The 24,090-nt window shown below is 37.0% G+C and overlaps 1 protein-coding gene across 5 annotated transcripts in view; it reads left to right on the top strand.

Moving 5' to 3' along the window:
- Positions 1–2,385: 2,385 nt before the first annotated feature.
- The window catches only part of HIF1A (hypoxia inducible factor 1 subunit alpha), a 55,403-nt gene continuing 33,698 nt past the window's right edge, over positions 2,386–24,090 (top strand). For 2 of the 5 annotated variants that reach the window (XM_032245920.1, XM_032245923.1), the window contains exon 1: positions 2,404–2,778. In XM_032245920.1, coding sequence (XP_032101811.1) covers positions 2,744–2,778 — 35 coding nt within the window. In that variant the 5' untranslated portion in view covers positions 2,404–2,743. Of the gene's footprint in view, positions 2,779–3,947; positions 4,951–24,090 lie in introns of those variants that run through there. The other 3 variants (XM_032245922.1, XM_032245924.1, XM_032245925.1) reach the window with 3 other exon arrangements.

The raw sequence follows: 24,090 nt of genomic DNA, 5'->3' as shown, positions 1-24,090 counted from the left end.
TTTGTTGATCAAATTATTATTCTGCTTTAAACTTTTGAAATGATCCAAAAAAATTTTTAATGACTTAGGTTTGCTTTTACAAAATGCTTGTCTTTTGATGTCACAAACATTATATACTATAATTACTGGCCAGAGAGAATTGCTCTAAGTGTAATGAAAAGAGAAATGATTGATGAGCAGCTATGCTCATAAATGAGGGTGAGAACACCATGGGCAGTTCCAAAGCTGAAAAAAGAAAATATATGGGGATTTATGTTAATGTAATTGGTATTCTTGGATAGTTAAAAATGGCTAAACTGTAGCAGAAGCCCAAGTAATTACTATTAACAGAGGCATAAATTTGCAGGCAATAATAAGCCAGGCATGGTGGCTTATGCCTGTAATTCCTGCACTTTGGGAAGCCAAGGCAGGCAGATCACCTGAGATAAGGAGTTCAAGACCAGCCAGGCCAACATGATGAAACCTCGTCTCTACTAAAAATATAAAAATTATCTGGGTGTGGTGGTGGGAACCTGTCCTCCCAGCTACTTGGAGGCTGAGGCAGGAGAATCACTTGAACTTGGGAGAAGAGTTGCAGTGAGCTGAGATCGCACCACTGCACTCCAGCCTGGGGGACAAAGCAAGACTCCATCTCAAAATAATAATAATAATGACAACGCCATCAACAATACTAACATTTACTGAGTGCTTACTATGCACCAGATATTGTTCTAAGTGTATACATATTACCTCATCTAACCATCCATAATACTGTGGTATAGGCACTTTTATATCCATTTTATAAATAAGTAAACTGAGGTATGGAGATATTAAATGACTTGTCAATAAGTTTCAAAGCCTGTGTATAAGCTTACTCTTGATTCTGGAGCCAGTGTTCTTAACATAGTATCTTCAGAATGTTAAACTAAAAGATTGGTAATTTACAGAATTAGTGTTTCCACAATTGAAAAAGAAATTATGAGTAATTATTTTGAGTTCTCTTCAGGCATTTCCCATAGTTCTTTTCAAGATATAATACATATCATTTAGTGTTGCAGATCTGATAAACAAAAGTAGCACGAAGATCAAAGTTTTTTTAAAGAGATGGAGTCTCCTTAGGTTGCCTAGGCTGGAAACTCCCTAGGTTGGCACTCCCATGCTCAAGGAATCCTCCAGCCTCACCCCACTCAGTAGCTGGAAACATCCTGTCGGCTAGGTCAATGTTTAATCATATCTCTATAGGTCTACTGACAAGTTAAAAAGTGCTGTATACATTGGTTGTTGTCAGAGTTTGATGCCTTTATATAGGCCATTGTTTTTACACGTTAATACAATTGAAAGCCACTACAGATACCTATATTTGCATTCCAAAACTAGGTTTTAACAAGAAACTCATAAGGCAAAGGTGAGAAGTAAAATAATTTAGTGTCAAGTGGAGATATATTTGCAACGCTCCTTGGTTGAGCTCAAAATATATTCTTTTTTTCTTTTAAAAGACTGACAGGCTTGAAGTTTATGCCTCCAAAGACAAAAGTGATTGTTTTATTTAGTAGCTTACAAAGTTGCCAAAGGCCATTTTTTTCTACTGAATTTGGTTTATATGCTTATTAAGGTCATTTATACGTAGTTGTAACTGCTTAACATAGTTTCAGATTTTAAGATTTCCCTGCAACTTCATTTCCCCTGAGGTTTACAGCAAGAGAAGTTAGTTTTTATTTTTAATTGCATTTATTCAGGAATTAAACTCCACCACAGAAAAACAGTGGACAAGGAGAGTTCTCCTGTGTTCCATTGCAGAGTGCGGTGGGTGACACTGACCCGTGGTTAGGTAACCTGACAAGGAAAGACCCCGTTGTAACACATCTGAGCAATGAGACCAATGGAAGGGTTTGCTGCCATGAGGCGAAGTCTGCTTTTTTGAACAGGGAACTCATCAGAGTTGGGCGGCAATACTGCCCAGCACTGCGGCGGATGAGAAAGAGAGCGGGAGCCTTACATGACCGCACCAAGAGTAGGAAAATATGATGCAGGTTTGGGATCTACTCAGCAGCGCCTCCCAAAGCCGGCCACCGCCTTCCTTATGAGAAAGCACAGAGTCCCCAGACCCGGGCTGAGCCGCGCCCCCAGCTCTTTTCTCTTTCCTCTGCAGCTAAACACAGACGAGCACGTGAGCGGGGCAGCGCGTCCCAGCTGTGCCTCAGCTGACCGCCTCCTGATTGGCTGAGAGCGACGTGGGCTGGGGTGGGAACTGGCCGCCTGCGTCGCTCGCCATTGGCTTTCGGAGAACCCGCCTCCACCTCAGGTGAGGCGGGCCTGCGGGAGCGCGCGCTGGCCCGGGCAGGCGGCGGGCGCGCTCCCGCCCGCTCTCCCCTCCCCGGGCGCCGGAGCGCGCTCCCGCCCGCTCTCCCCTCCCCGCGCGCCGAGCGCGCCTCCGCCCTTGCCCGCCCCCTGCCGCTGCTTCAGCTCCTCAGTGCACAGAGCTGCCTCGTCTGAGGGGACGCGAGGATCACCCTCGCCGTCGCTTCGGCCACTGCGTCGGGCTGGGCCCTGACAAGCCGCCTGAGGAAAGGCTCGGAGCCTGGCCCGGACCCCGGCGATTGCCGCCCACTTCTCTTCCTTCTGTTCTCACGAGCGGTTTCCCGCCTCGCACCTCCACCTCTGGACTTGCCTTTCCTTCTCTCTCCGCGTGTGGAGGGAGCCAGCGCTTAGGCCGGAACGAGCCAGGGGGCTGCCCGCCGTGAAGGCACGCGGGGACCGATTCACCATGGAGGGCGCCAGCGGCGCGAACGACAAGAAAAAGTAAGCCCATTCCCTCGGCCCGCCGCCTTCGCCGGCGCCCCCGCCCGCCGGCCCGCCCTGGGCTCCCGGGCCGGCCTCGGCGTTCCTGGGGGTGGGGGGGCAGCCTTTTTGTTTCTGCTGCTTCTCCTCTCCCCTCTCTTTCCCCCAACCTCGCTGGCCGGGCTCCCCCGCTGTCCACGTCGCCATCTTGTCGTGGGGGGGTGGGAGACGCCTCGAAAGTGCTTTCAGGGGCCGGGGTCTGAGCCCTGCTCGCCCTTCCCGCCGGCCGTGGGGGCCTCGCGCCGCCCACCTACCCGCCTCAAAAACCCAGCCTGCTCTGTGGCCCCATCCGGAGGGGACTTTACCCAGCCCGAAAACCCCGAGAAGAGAAATGAGCTGCAGCTCGGTCGTCGCGGTTTGCACCCGGAGCTTCCGCTCCTTCCCGCCCCCATCCTCTCCGTTTCCATTGAAAACTCGGCCCTGGGGCGGACCCTGAACGCTGGTCCTGGCTTCCCTGTGGGCTCCCGGCCCTGAGTTCTGGACCGAAGGGCTCGCGTGGTCGGATGCGGTCTTGTCCTGTGCTTGTCCAGCCGTCGTGGATGTCTTTGCCTTTGTGCATTAAGGGATTTGCCGCGATGGCCTTAAGATGCGAACTTTTTAGTTTGCACGTGCAGGTTTTGTTTCGTTTTGTTTTCATCGCCTTGAACAACTTGCCTAGACCGAGAGTCAGAGTAACGGGAATTTAGGGAAATAGCAACATTTTAAAGAGAACTTCAGAATTGGATACTTGTGTTCATATCACCTGTCACAACAACGCAGATATTATAAATGAATATATGCCTCATTCATTCTTGAAATAGTGAAAATGTAGGGGCTGATTAAATGCAGGCAGTTTTAGTGGTATTGAAGAAAAAGCATATGATGAGTTAATGAAATGCGGCACGAAAATGATGCAAAAATTTTGGAATTCTGTCTCATTTTTCTGAAATTGAAGTATATTAAAGAAAAACCTTCAACATAGCCAAAGTAAATAATCACTCGGTTAGAACTGAATCCGAGTTTTATAAATCACCTTGAAGTTGGAGTCAAAGGGGTACATTAGAGATTAAAAATTGTGATTTGGACCAGTGGTATTAAGAGCGAACTTATCCCTCCGCGCGCGCGCGCGCGCGCACACACACACACACACACACACACACACAATTTTGTCCACTTTGGTATTTAAACTTTTAAGGAAATCATTTTAAGGAATTGAAGATTTAGAGTAAGAGTTTTGGTTAGTAGACTGGCTTTGCTGGTAAATCCTTCCCCTCTTCTGGGAGAGAGATTAATTTCCCTAATCAGTATCAGCAGAAGATAAACTTGTTTATATTCTTGCTGTTTTGTAGATCCCTTCTCCTGGTCCCTCTTCAGTAGAATGTTAAATTTTCAGTTTGTATACACCAGAGAAGGCACTTACAAAATTCAAAAAGTGAGCGAACAGGTCTAGATTAATTTCAAGAGTTACCAGGAATTGATTGCAGTTTATTTTGCGGAAGTGATTACAGTGCCTTTGATGAAATGATGAAGCTGCTATATTGTAAACCTAAGGCAGATTACCTCTGTATAGTGCCAATTTTCTGTCCTTATTATATATTGAACCATACTTAATACAATGCATTAAATTATGCACCAATCACTTCCTTTTTATATACAGTATCGAACTCATTTCTTTGCCATTCATCAGTTCAGAATATCAGAAGCAGCTTTGAAATGAGTGAATAAATAAATTAGCTACTGTTCATCAGCCCCAATTCTAAATGAGTTCTTAGATTTTCCTCAGCCCATCTGTTACTTTCAAAATGTTCTCATTTGAAAAGTTAGAATCTTGGATTGGATGGACTCACATTTCTTAATATAGAAGTTCTTGATATAACTGAGAAATTAAGTTAAACACTTAGTAAGTGGTGGTTACTCAGCACTTTTAGATGCTGTTTATAATAGATGACCTTTTCTAACTAATTTAGTTTTTTTAAAGATAATGGAGGTTGGGGATGGGGATTTTCTTCATGCAGTTTTTTTTTGTTTCGTTTTTGTTTTTTCATTTGAAATGAGCTCCCAATGTTGGAGTTTGGGAAACAAATTTGTCTTTTTAAGAGAAGGTCTAGAAAACTCAAAACCTGGAGAACTGGAAGAAATCAGAATAGAAAATGGGTATGGTTATAATATTACAGATTTAGCATAGGACATTTCATGTGGGTTCCTTGTTATAGAGGCTGGACATTAATAGCACGTGTATTTTGATTTTTAGATTTGTAAAGGAATATCAAGAAAGGAATGATTCTGTTTCAGACTTCAGGCCAGAGCCCTTCAAAGTTTTCTGAAACAGGTAGTTACTGAATCATTAAAGTAAAATTTCTGAGAATAGATATTCCTTAATTTCCTTCTTTAATTTTGGCCATTAAAAGTCAAGAGGCTCTCTCGTTTATTAGCAAACTTTTCTCCTTAGAATTCTATTTTGATTTTCCTTTTGTTTGAGGAAGCAGCATATAACGGTTAAGAGCATAGGATCTGAGTTAAGGGTCCCAGCCCTTCACTGGTGAGCTTGAGCAAGTTACTGAATGCCTCTGAGCTGTTTTCCTCCTTTTGAAATGATAAGAATAGCAGCCATCTGAGCAGTTATTGTAAAGATTAAATGAGATAATGCATATAAAGCAGTTAGTTAGTTGCCTGGAATAGAAGTCTTGGTGACACTGTGTACTTGAAAATAGATGTTACCTGTTAAAATTGTGGTTTAAACTTCTGCAACACTTAGAACTCTTTTTTGCTAGTCCTTCCAGCTATTTCCTTTAGTTTCTTTTCTGTGTCTTCATGCATCTTTTCTATCTTCTGAAAATGAAAAGACTGACATTGGATTCAGAGCTTTAAAGGACTTTTTTCCTGCTAAAATGGGCAAAAGAGTACATCTTTGGGTTATGTTGGCATCTAGTGTCAGTTATTTTTCTTGAGCATCTGATTTACTCTGTATTCTAGGCCTCCTCCTTCAGAATTCCTCACCCCTGCGTTTTCTCCCCAAATAGAATACTGTGAATTTACTCTGGACTCTGGAGTCAAACATACACATTATTCTAGTCTTACTGTTCATTTAAGCAAGATACGTGCAAGACACTGCACTTAACTTAGAACATTTTTTGTCTTGATGCCAAAGTTTAGACTATTTTATAAAAATTAACCTTTGTAAGATAATGAGTTGATAAAATATTCTCAGTAAAGCCCCTATATGGTAGAAAAACTGTCCTTTGAGTTTCTCCAGAATTAAGACCATTGGGTTCCATCTGAAGGCAAGGCCTCAAGGTTGTCTTACTGGTCTGAGTTTTGTGGTTCAATTTGTAGAAAGTCTATATTAGTGCACTCTTCCACACATATGTATTTACTGAGCTATCAAGTTACTTTAGACCTAGAAAGTATTGGAGTTCATTCCTATGGTCCACTGCAGAGCACCTTGTGCAGTTTGGAGAATGTCAGCCTTTCTACCTGTTAACTTCCATTGTCTTTCCTTTTAACGCATTGTCTTTCCTTTTAACGCGTTGTCTAGGGCTCTAATGGTGTCTGGGCTCAGGGTTTAGAGATTGTCGCTACATTCTATGGTTGTATGTTAAGAGTGGTGTATAGAAAGCTGAGGAGGATTAATTAGTCTTTGGACTGATTGTATTTTTCCTGAAGAACTCAAAATAATATATGATGTTTGGTGGTGAAATTAAACATTGTTGTGCATAGATGTTAAAGATTGGGTTAAATTACTGTGTGTTCATAGATGCCTTCTCTTAATATAATTTTTAAAAATTTAGATACTTGCAATACAGTATCCCTTTATCTAAGATTAACATAAGTCCATTTCTTAACCAGGAGATAATAATCTAAATTTAAATGTGTTGTTGGATGAGTTTCCAATCAAGAAATTCATTTTTTAAACTTTGTGACTAGTTATCCAGTGGGTGGATTTTACCCAGTGTGTGTATGTGTTGTTTTCTGCTTAACTCTGAAAGGTTAGGAAAAGAATTTGAAAGTAAGACCAGCCAACCTACTTGTTGCTCAGTATTTTTGGTAAAAATATGGTGAGAATGTTTAAATTAACCATAGGCTTTCGAATTTTAAAAATAATTATATCTCTTGGTCTCTTGACAAATCAAGAATTAACTCTTTTGTATATGCATTGATTATTCATGTTCATGCTTTCTGCAATAGAAATTTATAAACCCGTATCTACTTGCCAGACATGATCCCTTTAGAGAAACCTAGTATCTAAAACCTGAATTTATAAAACAAAATTAAACATTCTTGTTTCATAAAAACAAAAATTGTGATTACCTCATGGCTTTTTTTAATAGCTTTTGTTTTTTTAAAATTGTAGTTTTAAAACATTAACATAAAATTTACCATCTTAATCATTTTTAAGTGTACCATTCAGTAGTGTTAAGTATATTCACATTGTACAACTAACCTCCAGAACTTCTTCATCTTGCAAAGCTGAAAACCATACCCATTAAACAATTCCCAATTTCCCCCTCTCCTCAGCCTCTGGCAACCAACATTCTACTTTGTTTCTGCAAATTTAACTCATCTAGATACCTCATATAAATATAATCGTTGGGTTTTAATATTTTTGTGATGGGCTTATTTCACTTAGTGTAATGTTCTCAGGGTTCATCCACGTTGTAGCATGTGTCAGAATTTTCTTCCTTTTTGAGTCTGAGCAATATTCCATTATATGTATATACCATATTTTTCTCCATTCATCCATCAGTGGACACACTTGGGTTGATTTCACATCTTGGTTATTGTGCTGCTATGAACATAGGTCTGCAAATCTCTTTGAAGGTTTCACTTCTTTTGGATATATATCCAGAAGAGGGATGCTGGATCATATGGTAACCCTTTTTAATTTTCAAGGAACCACCATATTGTTTTCTACAGTAGTTGTACCAGTTTACATTCCCACCAACAGTGCACAAGAGTTCCTATTTCTCCACATCCTTCTAAACATTTCTCTTTCTTCTCTCTCTCTCTGTAGTAGCCATCTAATATGTTGAGGTGATTGTTTTTAAGGGCTTATTTGTGGATAATTAACCAACTGAAAGCTAACTTCAGTTTGCCAGTGGAAGCTTTAACAGAAAGGAGATTAAGTACCTCTAAAATGAGAATTAAATTTTTCTAGTTACTTAGATTTGGTCTGCCAGTACTTTTTCACAGAAATACTTTTTGGGTAAAATAGTGTACACCTGTTCTGTTGTTGATAAAGCCAATTGATTAGGAAATTTGTTCTCAAAGATTTAAAACAATAATGGAAATAATGTACTTTTATTAAAAACTGCAAGATGTTAGCTTTCAGCTGTTCTGGTGATCTCAATTGTTAGTTGTGAGTGTTTCTTTATTTTAAAATTTCACTTGGTTACAGTTTTAGCCATGAAGATTATTTCAATGTATGATTTTGAAAATTTATTGTCTTGCAAATGGGAAAATGTAGTGATGGAACATAACTTACTGTAGTTCTTTACTTGCTTGAAAAGTCACGATATATTTAGGCAAATTAATTTGAAAGTGTCTAGTATTTAATATTGCAATTTTCACTCCTTAAGGACAGGTCCCTTGTGTTTCCCCCCACCCTCCTTTTTTTTTCCCAAGTAGTTTTGGGAGGATTTATTTTTCCAACTGAAAAATACTGTGGTTAAAAGTAAATATAAGGTTTAAAGGGGAAAGTTGAAGTCTTTGAAGGTTTGGATATGTTTCTGTTCTTATGAGTCTTGTAAATTCAGATGCTAAGCAAATTTCTTTAAAATGATTTCTACTCTCCCCCGTCCATTATAAAACTGGATATGTTTCAATGGACAAAATCCCAAATAGACTGAATTTGAAATCGGTGGGCTGGGCACGGTGGATCACCTGAGATCAGGAGTTGGAGACCAGCCTGGCCAACATGGTGGAAGCCCCATCTCTACTAGAAAGACAAAAAAATTAGCCAGAGCATGGTGGCGGGTACCTGTAATCCTAGCTACTTGGGAGACTGAGGCAGGAGAATTGCTTGAACCCGGGAGGCATGGGTTGCAGTGAACCAAGATCACACCATTGCACTGCAGCCTTGACAAAAGAGCAAGACTCTGTTTCAAAACAGTAAAAACAGAAATTTGTGGTATGAATACTGGTACATGCTGTACACAGTGAGCTCTTAATAAGTATTTGAATTAACAAATGAAACAATAATTGAACAAAGAGAATGCAGAAAAACATTTTTTTTAAAAGGTTTCTTTAGAAGTTATCATTGTCCACTCTACTTTTGTGTCCTACTTTTCATAGGAATTTTTCTTAAACTTGGGAATTTCTTATTCTACACTAGAACTTTCAGGCGTGGTAGCTCATGCCTATAATTCCAGCACTTTGGGAGGCCAAGGTGGGCAGATCACCTGAGATCAGAGAGTTTGAGACCAGCCTGGCCAAAATAGAGAAACCTATCTCTACTAAAAATTCAGAAATTAGCTGGGCGTAGTGGCAGGCACCTGTAATCCCAGCTACTCGGGAGGCTGAGGCAGGAAAATGACTTGAACCGGGGAGACTGAGATTGCATTGAACCAAGATCATGCCATTGCACTCCAGCCTGGGCTACAAGAGCGAAACTCCATCTCAAAAAGCAAAAAACAAAACAAAACAAAAAGAACTTCCTTGAATCTTGAATTTTAATTTTTAGTAACTTTTTTTAAATATTTACAATATCTATTAGAAGCAGGCTTGAAAACATATTTTGTTAATAAACACAGCTATGTAACAAATAACTACTTGAAAGTAACTCAGTGTCCTATATTTCAACGTATGTAAAAAGTTAGTGCCTTTTAATTCTATATATTCTGAACACTGAGTACAAAAAGTTTACTAAGGGAGACATCTGTGTATGGCTGTAGAAAATCAGCTAGGTAAATGTGTGGAAAGTATTTTTCTCCTTGTTTCATCTTTAGCAAACATTTATTGTGTGTGTGTTTGTGTGTGTGTGTGTGTGTGTGTGTGTGTGTGTGTGTGTATCATAGTGGTTAAGAGAACACTTTCTAGAACCTGAATGCCAGAAATTACACTGCGTGCCACGGGGTAAAATACTTAGCTTTTCTGTGTTGTAAGGAAAAGGGGACAGTGAGAAAGGAGTGGGGGGAGAGTGTGTTACTTAACAGTATATCACACATAAACACAATATAAATGATAGCTGTTGTGCAGGTACTTGATGCTAGGGCTGTAACAATGACTAAGGTAGAAACAGCCTTCAAAAAATTCATAATCTAGTGGAAGAGTCAGCCATGGGACAGACAAATTTAAATATAATTTTAGTGTTACAGACTATGAATTAAACTGTTGTGGCCTATTTACAGCCTTACAGAAGGTATTCCATAAAGGTATTGTGGTAAAATAAGGTTGCTGCAGAATTTCTCAGATACTTTAGATACACTTCAGATCTGTCCTTTAGGTTTCTTATGGACTGAGTGCACTCCAGCCCTTCTAAGAGGATGTGATCTGTGTTTGTAATGTCTATAAAAATGAGTTTAAGATTGCCTTACTAAGAAATATTTTGGAAAAAAGTACAAATAATATATATGTCTGGTCTCACTATAAAAACTGTTAAACTATAGATAAGTATAGAGAAGAAACTCCATCCCCTTCACCACTACCAGCTTGTTCAAGAAATCACTCTAATTTAGTGTCTCTCATAGACCCTTTTCTCTGCATTTGCAAATTAAGTATATATTCTGCCTGATTATGAGTGTTTTATTTACATTACTTAATTTTATCTTTTTTCTTTAACATTGTATCTTGGTTATCTTTCTTTGCTGGTACAAGAGGTACTTCATTCTCTTTACAATATAATACTCTTTAGCATGGAGGTACAGTTATTTATTCCCAACTGATAGACATTTAGGATGTTTCTAATATATTGCTGTTATCAACAAGGCACGATGAATGTCGCTGAATATATAAATATATAAGCTTAAACTATTCAAAATCTTAACAATACTTAACTAGTTAGGAAAATACAAAAAGCATGCAGAAAAAAATGTGCTCATAATTCTACCATTTAGAGGTAACCAGTGTTAATATTTTAATGTATTTCTTCCATATATTTTCATATGTGCACATGCATCTGTTTTCTTTAGCTAAAATTATGCTGCTTGGCATACTTTAATATCCTGCTTTTTCACTTATTATGAGCATTTCCTACCTTTACATGTTTTCAAGTAGTATTTTAATTACATACTATTACCTTTTATAGTTTATAGTCATTATAGAGGCAGTATTTCTCGTGGTTAAAAACACTAAAGTTAGTAGACTGCCTAGATTTGAATCTCAATTATGTTACTATCTAATGTGACCTAACTTCTCTGTGCTTTAGTTTTTTTGTCTTGTAACTGCCTCATAAATACGTGTAAAGCACTTAGAACAGTGTGTAGCAAATATATGTATAAAAGTGTTTGATATTGTCATCTTTGATATTTAGTTTCCTTGTGTTACACAATTCTGTTTCTAAATTTTTCTACTGTATGCTATGTAAAGTTCATAGTTCATAGTTAGGAATGCAAAGGCTACAATATTATGGTTCTTGATATATAGTTTAATTTTAGAAGACTTCTTAGTAGTTTCATTTACTTTTAGAGGGCATTTAATTGTGAATATTAGTTTACCATAGGATACCAAGGCTTTGGCTTAATATAAATATGAGAAATTTGGCATATAAAACTATTATAAGAACTACTTAATAGAGGGTAACATCATCAGCATTATTTTGAAGCTCATACAGCCTTTAAGCAGTTTCTTTTAACACTCATTCTTACATTTAAGGACCATTATTAATATTCAGTGTTTAGATCCACTGATTTTTCACCTTCTTCTTGAAATAAATAACATGCAATTTTGAGAATATCTTTTTGAAGAATATGTGAATGCTTTAAGTATTGGAAATGAATCATTTGATATCTAACACAAAATTATGATTCCTCCTAATTTTGAGCTTCCAAGTCTTACAATTTGTTTAATATTGAAGTTATAATTGGAAGCATAATTGATGATCTTTAGCTAGACATCAAATTTATTACTGATGATGTAAATTACCATTGGTAAAGGTGGCCCTAGATGGTAGTAAGCTTAGAAATCCCTGGAGTCAAAAAGTTTCTTAAGTATATATCATAACTTAAACTGTTTTGAATGCCATGAAGACTACATAGTACTGCTTGAAAACATGAGATACGTATTTTCAGACCCATTTAATAGGTATCTGAAGTTTGGAAATAAGGAAAAGTGTCTGAAACAACTGCTGAAGTCATGTGTCTTTCTGCTTTGATTATGTTATCTCCATGCAAATCATGAGCTGAACTTCATGTCCAGGGTAGAACATACTAAAGGATCTTTAGGTCAGATCAGCTCTGAGTTTCTCATAAGTTTTGTGTCGTCTTGCCCAGGCTGACATACCTATTTCTTTTAACCATTTCACTCCTATATCTCAGCCTTTTCTTGTTTCCCCTTAATTTTTCTTTGTGTTTCACTTCACCTATATTTCCTTTAATTTTCTCCCTTAATTTAAAAAATTAAAAAGAATTTTTTAATTCTTTAGTTCTCTCTCTCTCTCTCTCTCTCTGAGATTCATTGGTAAGAAGAAAGTTATAGAATCTTCTTTGACATTTTTTGACACATATTTAAATTCTATTACTTTATAATAAGGTTGGAGCTTGATTATTCTCTTTGCTTTATGATAGAATGGCATTTAAATAAGAGTTCCCTGAGTGTGTTTACAGTCATTTGATTTGGCTAAACTATTATAATGTTTAATGAAATGTAAACATTTTCAAGGAAAAAATCTAAAAACTACACATGTGCACAAAGAAATAAAACTCACCTGCTATTTCACTACCTAGAGACCACTGTCTACTATTTCTCTCTCACTTCTGTGTTACATATGTATGTTAATAAATGTAGGATTAGGGAATGAGTATTGTTTTTAACCTACTTTTTAAAAATTTACATCTACATTTTTTTGCTATCTAATTAGTGGGGGAGGGTCTTAGAATTTTGTAGGATTGTGGTGATGGTTACATTAGATAATATTAGTGTTGCGTACTTAACATAGTATATGGCTCTTAATACTCTCTACATTTTGGATGTAGTCTATTTTACCATTATTACCTTTTTATTAAACCTGTTCTCCAAAAAGGATATGATGAACACATTCATCAGAAAATTTGTAAGACTATTTTATTACAGTGTTTTTCTCAGATTTTTGCAATTCATTGAGGAAATAATAGGACAAAGGAAATTATTTACTGTGGATTGTTGTAAGGGTTAACTAGAAATGTTTACCACATTGTAGTAAACATTTAAGTATTATTAGATTGGCATTGTATATTTTACAATATTTTTAAAGGCTGAATGGTATTGCATTAAAGGTCCCGTCATTCCCCTATTTGGAACACTTAGATTGAATCTAATGTTTCTCTATTATAAATAGTGTTATGATTAATAGCCTTTATTCATGGTTCTTTTTTCAATTACTTTTTTATAAATAGAGATTGGGGTTTTGTATGTTGCCCAGGCTGGTCTCAGACTCTTGGGCTGAAGTGATCCTCCTGCTTTGGCCTCCCAAAGTGCTGGGATTACAGGTGTGAGCTGCACTGCCTGGCCCATGGTTCTTTTTGTTGCTCATTGCAAACTCCGCCTCCTGGGTTCAAGCGATTCTCTCACCTCAGCCTCCCACCCCCATGGTTCTTTCTTAATAATAAATTTAAAGTAGAATTACAGGGTCAAAAAAAAATGACCATTTTAAAGCTTTCAATACAATTGCCTGTTTTTCCTATAGAAAGTTTGACCTAGTTGTATGTTAGAGTGTAATTTTCTTGAACTTCATTATCATTAAAGTTTTAAATTTGAAGCACTGGCAATTTGAGAAGTACATTAGGATTATTTTTATTGCAAGTAAAATATAACTCAAGCTAGTTTAAGAGGGGAAAATGCAGTTATTGGCTAACACAATATAGCTTTAGTTTAAAAGACAAATCTAGAGTCTCAAATGATCTCAGAGTGTCTGGGTGCAGTAGCTCATGCCTATAGTCCCAGCACTGGGAGACTGAGGTGGCAGATCACGAGGTCAGGGGTTCGAGACTAGCCTGACCCAACATGATAAAACCCTGTCTCTATTAAAAATACAAAATTTAGCTGGACATGGTGGTGCGTGTCTGTAATCCCAGCTACTCAGGAGGCTGAGGCAGGAGAATTGCTTGAACCTGGGAGGCGGAGGTTGTAGTGAGCCGAGATCATGCCGCTGCACTGCAGCCTGGGCGACAGAGCAAGATTCCCTCTAAAAAAAAAATATCATCTCAGAGTGTAATCCCTGACTTTTCTCTTGAATATTACTTGGCTTGTATTCCTTTGCACTTTGCATGCTGGCCTTATTCTGCCACTGACAGGCTGTCTGTATGGTATGAAAGAGGATAGCTAGCATCCCCATACCTGCATCCGTACAATTTGTAATTTAAAAAAATGTAAAGAAATTCCCTCTCTCTTCTACTGTCTATATATTAGTCTTCTGGAAGAATGCCAGTTTGCCCTACTTGGACTATTCATTATTAGCCATGCGAATGGAGTTCCCTGATTACATGAGTCAAATATGTTCTATTGTAGTGTATTTGATTGTCTTCTTGTAAATTATCATCATCTTATTATACACAGGACTCTTGATCAGTGCTACCATTGTAATTAATGACCAATGAGCTTGGTTGCATGTCATTTGAATTCATATTCTATAGTTTTCTACCAAGTGTAGAAAACTGTTCTTGTCATGACTTTTGAGAGGCTGAGTATTTCTTCTATGGGTTAGGGTTTTCATCTCATCTTAAGAAAAAGGTGATCTTGTTTAAGATCACACAGCTGGGATTACTAGTACAGCTGTGTGATCTTATACAAGTTGCTCTATTGGGTTAAGAATAATTGCCTTATAGGATTTATGATAATGAAATGATACATCAACTCATGTGAAACACTCAGAACGGCTCTTGGCACAAAGTAAGGGCTTAATTAAGTAGAAGCTCTCCCTGTATTCCTAATATTATATTTGTTACGTTGTTGTCAGAATTGTTTAGAATTACTCAAGCCTTCTTTGGGATAATCTGACGAAGGCTGTTTACCACCAGTGAATAAATAGTTGTGGTAGAATAGTTACTGAGGCTTTTCCTTTACTTTTTTTTTCGTGAAAATCTAGTCTTTGCAGACTAAAATACTGGTTTATGTATAGACATGTTATTGGTTTTTTTTTTTTTTTTTTTTAGAGAGAGTTCTCATTCAGTAGCGTGATCTCAGCTCACTGTAACCTCTGCCTCCTGGGTTCAAGCGATTCTCCTACCTTAGCCTCATGAGTAGCTACGACTACAGGTGTGCACCACCACACCCAGCTGATTTTTGTATTTTTTTGTAGAGATATGGTTTCACCATGTTGGCCAGGATGATCTCGATCTCTTGACCTTGTGATCTGCTTGCCTCGGCCTCCCAAAGTGCTGGGATTATAGGCGTGAGCAACCATGCACCACCGTTATTTTACAATAATTTTCTGTAGTGGTAATACTAAAGGAAGAAAAATATTCTCAAAGCTATTTACTTGGGATGTTAAAGGAGGGTAAATTAAGAAAGCCTACATTTCCATGTTCTTTGTGTCCAGAATCTCATTAAATGTTTTTTAACTTGTTAGCAGAGGAAAGTTGGAAATTACCTGCCTTTGTAGCTAACTAATAGTTCAAATATTTGAATGGTTATAGTGTCAAACAAATAGTCATAGCCCTCACTGTGAATGGAGGAAGGGATATTTTCTTGGATAATTTAAGTTGACTTATTTCAATGGTTCAAAAAATTTCTTCAGTTCTTAACCATGACTCAGGCACCTAACTATTTTACTACATCCTATAACAGATTATTGTGCATTCATTTATTCAACAGGTATTTGTGCAGCTAATTTATTGAGTACAGCGTTGAGTTGCTGATGGCTCCGACCACAGTTAAACATTCAATTTTTGATGTTCATTTATTCATTCATAGCATATTACATTTTTAAAGTTTTAGTTCAATGCACTTTAAAGTTTGAGGTTTTTGCAAAGTACTGACTCTTCGGTTTAAGTTTTGTTGTTTAATATCAACCACCACAGGAGCATTGGCCAGTCTGCTTTTAGAGTTTTCATACACACACACACACACACACGCACGCGCATTAAAAAAACGTAACCATGTTCCTTTTAGTGGTCATTTGGTAACAGTTTGATCATAAACAAATGCAGCCTCAGACATAGAAGGCTTGAAGCAAGTATACATAACTGTGGAAAGATCATTTAGATGATCTAGAATATGCCTTTTTTTATGTTACCACCAAAATGAAAACACAGTTTTAAAATTTTTATAGAATGTAACTTCAGCACTGCTTTAACTGTATTAAACAAAGCACTGCTGTTTTAATTCCTATTTATTACTCTCTCTCTTTTTTTTTCTAAGACAGAGTCTTGCTCTGTTGCCCAGGCTGGAGTGCAGTGGCGTGATCTCAGCTCACTGCAACCTCCATCTCCCAAGTTCAAGCATTTATCTGCCTCGGCCTCCTGAGTAGCTGGGATTACAGGCACCCATCACCACTCCCAGCTAATTTTTGTATTTTTAGTAGAGACGGCGTTTCCTTGGCCAGGCTGGTCTTGAACTCCTGACCTGGTGATCCGTCCGCCTCAGCCTCCTAAAGTGCAGGGATTACAGGCGTGAGCCACTGCATCTGGCCTATTACTCCCTTGAGTTGCATAAGTTACCAGATCTGCCTTTTGTGTGACATCTTTTTCAAATTATGAGGGTAGCTATCATGTTTCTTCCTTCTATTCTTAAAAAATAGTCCCAAATTTCTTGAATCTTTTAATTTAAAAATTATATATTGAGCATCTGATTTGTGGAAAGGCATAGGCCATATTAAAAATAGGGCTTCATATTAAAATGGGGAAAAGGGTGGAGATTCTCAAGGGGAATCTGAGATCTGCCACACACTAATGGTGTTGTTACCTAACCCTTTCTAAAAGCAAAGGAACAGGATCAGAAGGTCACTTGAGAAAATTTGTTTGGTAATATTGGATAGGATGGATTAGTATAGTTGGAAAACAGAGACTTCTGCTTTAGGAGAGCTGCTCCTTTGTCATCGTTTCCAGAATCTTTATCACGGTCAAGGTTTAGAGCTAAATATTAAATAGAAGAATTCTTGAGGGTATGCTTTCTATTGTATACCCTTATTTAATACATTTGTTTTTTCCTGTTATATAAGTACTTTATTATTGTAATTTATCCATCTTCTATTATATTTAAGCAAATAATTATTTCAAGGACTCATTCTTCTGAATACACACAAAGTTTAGGGTCACTGACCTTCTTAGGTTCTAGTCTTAGATCTGTTACCATCTGAGAGCATATAAATAAGGGAAACAGAAAAGGATTTACACCTGAGACGGAAGCAATGCAAAGCGAAAGGAGTGATGGAGTAGATAATTTAGGGAAAGTCAGTGATACACACCTCTTAACCATGAACAGTGATTCTTAACTCTTGAATGTTTGTGGCATTCATGAAGGTGTTAATAGGTGACTTTAAAAAATGTTTCAGAGAACTGAAAAAAAATTCAGTTATCACATTCTTCATTAGGTCATCTTTGAACCCTACACACACACGTTTAAGGTGAAGTTATTGTGTGTTTTATTAACCATGCACTTGTTCTTGCTCGCTTATCATTGAGTTTTACTGCTAACTTCCTATTCTTAGCAATTGTACCTCGCTTTACATAGTATTGCCAAACCGACTGTATTCAGTGTTTTGCCTGACAAATATGGTTTGTTACAGGATGTGTATTCAGTTATAGCTAAAAGTAAATTTTTCTCATTTTTCAAAATTTGCTGGCCTACTTGTTAAGCTTTTGCTTTAAGACCTGCTAATGTTCCCAAACTTCTGTGGTTTAATCACCTGAGTGTTTAGCTGCTCTATGGATTCCCAGGGACCCCCTCCCCAGAGATTCTGATTTGGTAATTTTGGGTTGGAACTCAGGGATCTGTAAATTTTACAAGCACTCACAGGTGAAACATAGACTTTAAACAGCTAAGAGAGCTCATCAGGATTATGTTGAGATTATTTTTAAACAGACAAGCCAAGCCTATAATTTTAATTTCCAGTGTTGGGATTTGGCCTTGTATATCTTGGGTGGGGTGGGGAGAGAGTTCTATTGATGATTGTGATATACACCATAGGTCAACCATTGAATAGTCAGTGTAGTTAGTGTATTTTATAATTACTAGGTTCTAAGTATGTGGTAGTATTAATGTCTTAGGAGTTGGATATATTTCCTGTATTTGTAAAGCATTTAGTTAGGTTTTTTAAAAGAGAAAAGTATGTAACAAACTAGTTTTGAGTGTTGCTCTTTTACTTCTTTAGGCATTTTTGAAGAACATGTAAGTATTCTTAGAGAAAAAAGGGCTCAGAGTGGTCCCCAGATCATCATCATCAGTAACACCTGCTAACTTGTTAGAAATGCAGATTCTCAGGCTCCATTCAGACTTCTTGAATCAGAAACTCTGGGTATAAGGCTCAGCATTCTGTGTTTTGAGAATTCCTCCAGGGGACTGTGATGCAAACTGATGTTTGAGAACCTTCATCTTAGAGTAAAAACTTTACATACACCTTTTTGTTGTTTCATTTATCTAGCACAACACCTTATACATACTCAGAGCTAAAAGATTTGTTGAGAGGATCAACACAAATTCTGGACCAGGAAAGATTTTATTTCTATCACTAGTCAGGAATATTCTAAAAACAAAAAGCACATTCTTTTTACAAACAATATTTCAATACACGTTAAGGTAAACACACGAAAAAGTATTAGCTACTTAATAAATCTAATTAACATGTAAATGAAAAATTTACACATTACTGCTATTTCGTATCGATTTCATTTTCAGAATGAACCCTCCAATTTAAAACAGTGATACTTTTCCCCCTGTATTTTGCACTGCAGCATTAGAAAATCACATTTAAAATAAGCATTTTGGTGAGATTATTGGAAGGTGAATAATCCATCTTTAATTATGGATATTTAAGAGATGTTGCTGTGCCATTCAGATAATGATTTAAAACAAGAAATTTAGTTGCTTTGAAAAGTAAAATAAGCGTATGCATTCTGAATGTTTTTCTTTGGAAACAAACCTTTTTTTTTTTTTTTTTAATTTCAGATTAATTATAAAATGCAGAATTTTCAAGATTTGAAAATTAGGTTAGCATGAGAAACCGAAGATACTGAATTACATTGCCTATTCAGTCTGTACTTTAGGATATACAGTGGGATATACTTAACCTTTACTAGAAAGAAATATGATGGTTCAAATTAGATCACTACTTCTTTCAGAGTTTTTTGACAAATGCAGATAGTGTCAGTTTGTGGTGAATTTTTGTTAAATTACAAAAAATTTGTGACCCTGACATCTTGAAACTAGTTAATATTTTTAAACTTTGCTAACACTGTATATCACTGTATTCTGGTTTTATCTGTGCATCTGTGAATTATTTATGTATAGCTACATATGTTTATATTTATACATCTACATTACACATAGGAGTGGATTCGTACTCAATTTTTTGTATAGCCTGCTCTTATAATACTATATTGTAGCGTCTAGTCTAAACAAAGATTAATTTTTGTAGACTTTGCTTTTATCCTGAAATTTTATGGTAGCTGGTTTAATGGAAAGACAATTTATGTGACTACTGTTTTGTCAGTTAGGCATTGACCCTGTTAAGTACTGCTAGATAACAGTAAGCAGTGTAAAAATACATTTGCTCCATAACATAACCTCCATGGAGGTAGGGTAGGGGTTTGGTCTGTTTTGTTTATTGCACCGTGTCCTGTTCTGGGAATAGTGTTAGGCTTATAAAAGTTGATCAATAAATATTGGTTGAATAAATCAATAACATTCTCTAGCATACGGATATCCTAAAGGTTTATTTTTAAAGTTTATTGATTAGAATTAAAAAGACATTTGCCCAGATAAAATAACAGATTGTTAGCTGTCTTGAAAATATAATTTATATTTAATTTGAAATGTCAAGTTTTTGCTATTTTTTCCATTAAGTAGAGATAGTGTTTTTAAAAATTAAATGTGAAGTTTTAAGTATTCTGGTTTTGCAACAATTGCCGGTAGGATTAGGTATCAACTTAATGAAAACTTCATGACAGCACTTTCTTAAAAAAGACTGTGGAAACCAAAGTTAGTAAATGATTTTGGAAGACATAAAGATATTTAAATGTTCCTTTCTTTTTCTTTTTTTTTTTGAGACAGAGTCTTTGTCTGTCTGGAGTGCAGTGGTACGATCACAGCTCACTGCAGCCCTGAACTCCTGGGCTCAATCCTCCTGCCTCAGCCTCCTGAGTAGCTGGGACTACAGGAGTGCACCACTGTCCCTGGCTAATAATTTCATTGGTTAAGAACATTAACTACAACTCATACATTTTCCTGACCACATTAACTTAGGGCAAAACAGTAACAGTTATGAGTATAGATTAAAAAAATAAGGGAACTAATCTTAAACATTGAACCTCTTTTCAGCAAATAAGTATTCTAGTTTCTCAGCTCTTCCTTACACCTCTAAATCTCTTTCCTGGCAAGATCACTTATTTGCCTTGGTTTATGGTAATGCTATATTCATTGTTATACTGGTGGATGATTGTTTTAATTAGTAGCTTGGGTTTTGTTTTTTTTTTTTGTCTTCAGGAAAATGACACTGCTGGCTCTGATGTTTACCTTATGGCTAATGCCTATGTTTGCCTGTGTTCACATTTATTCCATGATTCATTTATTAACAGTTACTAAGCTGCTTTTCTGTGCCAGGAGCTTGGCTAGATGAATAAATTATTGTTTTTGTACACAAAATTAATTGTCATAATCAGTTATTGTAGCATTTATTCTTGTATAAATATACATTTATACTTCAACTGAGTGATTGAATCTCAATTTAATAATTCATACATTCAGCTAGCACATAATTGAATACTTCTTATGTGTCAGAAACTGTTATAGGTGCTTGGGATGTATCATTGAACAAAATAGACAAAAGTCCCTGCCTTTCTGAAACTTACTTTCCAGTGTAGGTATGGATTGGTGGGGTAGAAAATAAAATAAGCAAGTAAGATACATACTTAGGTTTTTATAAAAATAGAGCAGGACAAGAGGACCAAGATGGAGGTAGTAATCAGGGAATCTCAACTCAGTGAAGGTGAGACTGGGAAAAAGACTTGAAAAGGGTGGAAAAGCAAGCCTCATAGGTATTTAGGGTAGCAGTAGTCCAGGCAAGGGGGACAACTAGTGCAAAGGCCCTAGGAGGCAGTGTGTTTGAAGTGTTTTAAGAACAGTAAGGAGACCAGTATGCCTAGAACAGAATGAGCAAAGGGGGCAAAGTGGTAGGAGATGAGATTAAAGAGGTAATGAAGCCATTGTGGTGGCCCATATGGACTATTGGAAGCGCTTTGGCTTTTACTCTGAATGAGGCAAACACCATTTTAAGCAGAGAGGAATGATATGACTTGATTTCTTGTTAAAAGGATTAGTCTAGTTGCTGTTACAGGAAAAGACCAGGGGTGCAAAGAAACGGAGAGATAAAGAATATAAAGTTTTCACTGAAACTTATATCTAGTATGCTTGCTTATGTTTGAAAATGCATATACAGATAACTGTAGTAAATTCAAATAGTATGTCTGGTTTATAGTACTAGCATTGATATGCTTCTTAATTATTATAATTGACATAATAATAGGATCACTAATAAAGAACAAGTCAGGGATTCCCAAAAGAATGCTGAAAGGGCAGTCAACTTTTCCTTTGCCTAAAATCAAAGTCATAGCAGATTTAGGCCAAATACTAACGCCAGAGTCAAATATATGCATATCCCTATTGAGAAGACACAGATGAATGTGTGACAGTTTCCTGCCCCCAAGAATCTTTAAGGGTTGTAAAGGAAGATTAATACGGCCAAATAATTAGAGTGATCAGTTCTACCAGAGAGGGCCAGTTTTGGAAGACAGAAAAAAAAAAAAAAACCAGAAACAAAATGATGTTTGAGTTAAATCTTTAAAAGTTTCTCTCATAAATTTACCAAGCCACATATTAGGAAGGGTACCTCCAGACAGAGGAGTAGAGTAATTTAACCAGAAAGGAAATAATATGGTGTTTTTGAGTAACTACAATGTGGCTGAACAATGTGGGAAATGATGAGGATAGAGAGATGGGCAGGAAACTAGGTAACGGAGGGCTTCCTTTTAAAATAATTAGACCTTGTCCTGTGTACATTTAATAGGATTTTAATCAGAACATAATACCAGATTTCTTTACTTTGGAAGGATCTTTAGGTAGTGGCTCCAGAAAGAAATTAAAGCAGAGTAACAGTGGTTAGCAATAATGATCAGCTAGTAGTTCCCAAACCTATGTATCCTAGGCATCTTGGGAGTTTTCAAAAACTCCCATTTTGGAATCCTGACTGAAATCTACTGAATCAGAATTTACAGATTGAAATTCCTAGTGGGGTCTAGGAATTTGAAATGTTGAATGTCCTTCATGATGCAGCTGGACAAGCATTTGGGAATACAGCATTAGGTGACTATTTCAGTAGACTAAAGAGTGGGAGGCTATTTAAGCTCAAGGGCTGTTCTACTTCTCACTATATTTCTAGTACCTAGCACACTGCATGGTACTTGATAGATGTATCCTTTCTTCCATACCTCACCCCACACATCTCTTCATCTGTATCCTTAGTAATAACCTCTGTAATAAACTGGTAAACACTTATCCCTGAGTTCTGTCAGCAGAGATGGGTTTGTGAGAATCCCAACTTGAAATCTGTCAGTCAGAAGTTTCTGAGGCCTAGACTTGGAACTTATGTTGGGGGAGAGGGGCAGTCTTGGGGACTGAGCCCTCAATCTGACACTGTCTCCAGGTAGATAGTGTTAGAATTGAATTGAAGGACACCCAACTGGTATCGGCTGCAGAATTGATTGCTCACTTGGTGGTGGAGAGAACGCTTCCTCCACCCATTTGGTTACCAAAGTTAGCTTGTGTATTGTTGATTGCTGTGGTGTGGGAACAGAAGGGGGAAAAAACTGTTGGAGGGTTTTTTTTCCAAAACAATAAAGAGATTATTTAGATTTATAAAAATAGAATCAATGTAAATGAACTGAGCACATTGTGAAATATAGAGTAGAGCTGTGTATAAGGAGTATATCTTAATGTCAGGCTGACACAAATTGAATGTTTGCTGGAACCTTCAAAAATCTAAGCTTCCCAAGTATGTGAAAACACTCAGGTTAGTAAACATTCTTATGCAAACAGCAAAACAATACTCAGAGCCATTTAAGAAAAAAGAACAGTAACTGAATTCCCTTACAGAAATGTGAGATGTTGTTATACTAAGTACTGATTGTTAAAACTTTTTGTTTATTTGTTTAATGGTATTTCAGTTCCTAAAATTCCTTCAAATGTGCTGCAAAATACAAACCAAGAACTTGGTGAATCTTCCTTTTGTTTTCCTGTGAAAAATGATGAAATTAAAAACCTTGAGGATTAGACCTTGAGGGTTACCTTCCAGTGTTTATGCCACCATCATACAAAATTTTGGAGGACAAAACCCTTCCCACTTAAAAACCAGTCAGTCTCAGAAAATCACCTCACCTGAGACTGCATCACTGTATTATGTGCATTAGCTTTAGGTATAGATCTAAAATGTTTTTAGTATTTAAAAAACTTCAGCCTTTCTTCATTAATTTGGCCTAATACAAGTTAGAAGAACTTTAAAAATGAGTACAAACGACAAGGAAGGTGCTGTGACTGTGAAACATGTTGAGCAAGTAAAATACCAAAATGTTGAACTTAGATATTGAAAGAGTTGCTCTGTACAAATAAAGTCTACTGGGAGTGTATAGAATAGATTAAATTACCATCTTTTGATTCTCTCCCCCTAATGATTGGCATTACCAGAAGGGGATACCTTGCTTTGAAGAGCTGCTGGACAGTAGAGCAGAGAGCATCTATCGCCATTGGTAGGTGCATTTCAGTTAGAACTTTGGATTTATTTTTAATTTTAATTTTAAAAATTTTTATTTATTTATTTTTCAAGCATCAACCTGTTTAATTGTTCATACTTTATTCTTTTATCAGTAGGCTAAGAAAGTAAACTTTTCCCAAGCACTGATTTATAGATCATGTTTATAAGTGGCACACAAAAGTAAGTTTCATAAACAATAACATTCA

The sequence above is a fragment of the Sapajus apella genome, unplaced genomic scaffold, assembly GCF_009761245.1.
Source record: "Sapajus apella isolate SASKATOON/1434 unplaced genomic scaffold, GSC_monkey_1.0 scaffold59, whole genome shotgun sequence".
NCBI lineage: Eukaryota > Metazoa > Chordata > Mammalia > Primates > Cebidae > Sapajus > Sapajus apella.
This window is presented reverse-complemented; position numbering and strand designations above follow the sequence as displayed.